The sequence below is a fragment of the Nicotiana attenuata genome, unplaced genomic scaffold (assembly GCF_001879085.1).
Source record: "Nicotiana attenuata strain UT unplaced genomic scaffold, NIATTr2, whole genome shotgun sequence".
NCBI lineage: Eukaryota > Viridiplantae > Streptophyta > Magnoliopsida > Solanales > Solanaceae > Nicotiana > Nicotiana attenuata.
Window position 1 is genome coordinate 37,862 of NW_017673624.1, and position 3,374 is coordinate 41,235.

Consider the following 3,374-nt stretch of genomic DNA (forward strand, 5'->3'; position numbering starts at 1 on the left):
CTGTAACAATAGGCCCAGTTCTTTGTTTGTATTAGGCTTCTGACTTGTGTTTTGTATGTTGGCCCAATTCCTTATTATACCCGATAAGTCCTTGTATAATAGACTTTGGTCTTGTACTTTGCTGATCAGTCGACCTACTTCTTGTCTCTTTCTCTCTCTTTGTCTTCGACTGTATCGTTTCTTTTTCGACCAAATTAGGGTTTAGGTTCTGATTAGAAGAATCCGGTCCAACAGTTTTAATTAGTTGGAAATTCGACGCAGGGACTGCCAAAAGCCAAATGTTAGAGCTTGTTTTTCTTTTCTCTTTTTCAGAATTGCGTTTCGGCCACATAAACAATTTTTTGGTACATGTAAAACCTTTTTCCAGGTCAACAAAAAACCAATATTTTCTATAATTCAAATACCAAATATTAATTTTTTGATACCTTCGAGCTTCTACTCTCTGACTTATCAAGATTGATGTGTCTTTATGAACAAATTCAATGTTGGTTATGAGAAAATTATTGAAGAGTAGGTGCTTTAAATATGTGTCAACCTGAGTATTCTCCATCCTAGCTACAAAGTGATCAGTATAACAACTAATGGCTGCCAATTTGTGATTTAAAGAAGTCAAATTGTGACAATTTCTGATTAATTATTGTCAGTGATTAATGCAACTTAATTACATAATAATCAAGGAATGATTGTGGTTGTGAAGATCATATATAGTACGGTTTTACTAATTAAATCAAGAAAAATATAATGAAATGACACGGTAAGCATGTTAAAAAGTTTAAGAAAGCAAGTTCAACAGTTAACAAGTGTCTCTCAATAATATTTATCGTTTTCATGCGTAGCTTTTAATTAGTGACAAAAAGTTAGAACTTTTACAAACAATATATCTTGCCTGCAATATTTAGCCAGAACTAACAAAAGATCATATCATATCCATGAGAGATCATATTCCAATTAATTAATACTAGCAATATAATTTACTTTATCTCTGTCATATGAATCGTTGAGATTGAAGTGTCATTATAAAGCCTGATTAGACGGTCGTTGGTATTATATTCAACCCAAATGTATTGATAGACTTACCTGAGTAAGCACGGGAGGATCTGTTTATGACTCATTATGATATTCTTGTAATTATATAATCCTTCTTATAGGAGATCGATAATAAAATATAACACAAGTGATCAAGTGTCACTATTTTCTCAATAAAAGGAAAACAGTGTCACTATTGAAATCAAAATTTTTTTTGGATGTGTCTGCCAAAGAAGGTTTACTCTTGGTAGAGAGACCCACCTTAAAAGCAAGGGATTTGCTTTACAGGACACTACATAAACAAAATAAAGTGGAAAAAGAGGGAGGCATTTATTAATTCAAATATTGTTTAAACTCTAGAACATATTTTTTTTTTTTTTTTTGAGAGTTAGTGGAATCACATCTTGGTCAATTCCTCCGTTGGGGCAGTTGACATAGTAGGATTAAGATTCCATGTTACAATAAGAATTTATTGTACTAAAATGGTGAACTAATATTAACATCTGATACTGTGTCGAGTACAAAAATTTTCGTAATTCGTGAAGTTCGCTTGAACTATGAGAGTATATTTATCAATATATGATACTGTACACTATATGTATATTCACTTGTTTTCCTTTGATATAAGTTAGGGGTTTGAGACATGGAAGCAGGGCAGGATGTAGCATATATGCAATACGTTTAATTGAACCCATAACTTTCGACACGGAATCAATATTTATGTGTAAAAATTCATTAAAATTGTAAAAATGATAGATATGAACCTATAACTTTAAAAATATAATAGGTTTAATGCTAAAAACTTTAAAAAAAATTGAATTCATATAATCTAAATCTTGGATCCACCTCTGCGTGAAAGCAACTATTAATTCTTAAATTAGGATAGACCTTCTGCATCACATCTTCTAAGTATGACCCTTCCCCGAATGCTGCGTGAATACAGAACACTTTGTGCGCCAAACTGCGATTTACGTTCACTACTTAGAGTCGAAGGAAAGAATAATTTCTAACTTGCCAACACTGTTTTCACTTTACTACTTAGTATAAGTTTACTGTTATTAGTATATTTACTGTCACCTTTACTTTTTCCTTCTCCTGCTCCCAAGAAGAAAAGCAGCACGGAGTCCTGAATCGAATATTAGAGAAAGAGCGAAAGAGATCATTATTGGAATCAAACTTTCAGGACTTAAGCCTCTGAACATTTCATATAGTATTACAAATAAAAAAGAATAAATGGAAAGATTTCATCACAACTATATACTACTCGGTAGGATTACATGCATTTTTTTTTTGTTTGACATTTCCACAGTACCCCTAAAGGAAAAGGGAAAAAAACACACCCCCGAACAGAACGGAAAGCTGAAATTTTTACATGCAGTATGCAATTATATATATGCATATTACTACGTTCTGAGCTTCCAATTAAGTTCTTCATATTTCCAAATTACTACACTGAAAATCGAAATATTGACAGCTCCTGTATCGTTGTTTTTATTGCATTGGCCACCGTAATATCATCCACGTGCATGAATTCTCAAAAGAAATGGAGTATAAATTTAAGGACCAGGAGAAGCTTGCCGTCTCAAATCTCTGTAGAATTTTGATATGAAATTTTCAGCAGCCTCATCAACATGGCTATCATCTTCAGCGTCTCTTACTGGAAAAGGCGAGTCGGTGACCCTTAGTTGCCTCACCGTCGGAGTCCTCCCAAAACCAGGCAAATTATTAACCGGCGAAGAACTATCATTCTGAAGCATCTCCATAGCCTTCATCACAGCCGCATTTACAACAAAAGCGTCGTCGTCATGGATGGCCGGCGCGTGAAAATGGTGCGCGTGGTGCTTGTTGCGCTTGTTGAAGTTGAATGGAAGATGAAAAGTTGGGTGCGCTGGGCTGTTACTGCAACTGAATTCATACTCATCGGGTGGAGCGTGTGAGAGATCTCCCACGTGCGAAGTGGCAGAAGATGAGGAATTAGACCATTGATGGGTCATGTGGTGGAACATGAGATTATGAATTGCGGCTTTGCTAGCAATTTTGCCACGCTTCATAAATAAGTTGAAATCCAGCATAAACTTTCTCTTTGAAATGCCTTTTTTCAGCATGAAGAAAGCTACTCGAACTATGTTCCAGAATTTCTTTGCTATTATTGGCAAATTTTGATCCATTTTTTGGATTTGGTTCGAATCAGAAAGTTAGAATTTGTGAAAGATTTGATGCTTTGAGAGAGAGAGATATAGGAAAAGAAATGTTTTTGATTTGTTGGAATGGAAAATATAAGAGGGTATTTATAGGGCTTCCGTAGAGAAAGAGGACGCTTTGAAGTACTTGAAACCCCCCGCCCCCCC

The 3,374-nt window shown here is 34.8% G+C and overlaps 1 protein-coding gene across 1 annotated transcript; it reads right to left on the bottom strand.

Annotated features, from left to right (window-relative positions):
• Nucleotides 1-2,191: 2,191 nt before the first annotated feature.
• Nucleotides 2,192-3,305, bottom strand: LOC109216882. The gene has a single exon (XM_019381103.1). It carries the CDS (start codon nucleotides 3,192-3,194, stop codon nucleotides 2,583-2,585), a length of 612 nt encoding a protein of 203 aa, XP_019236648.1. The 5' UTR covers nucleotides 3,195-3,305; the 3' UTR covers nucleotides 2,192-2,582.
• Between the last annotated feature and the right edge of the window lie 69 nt (nucleotides 3,306-3,374).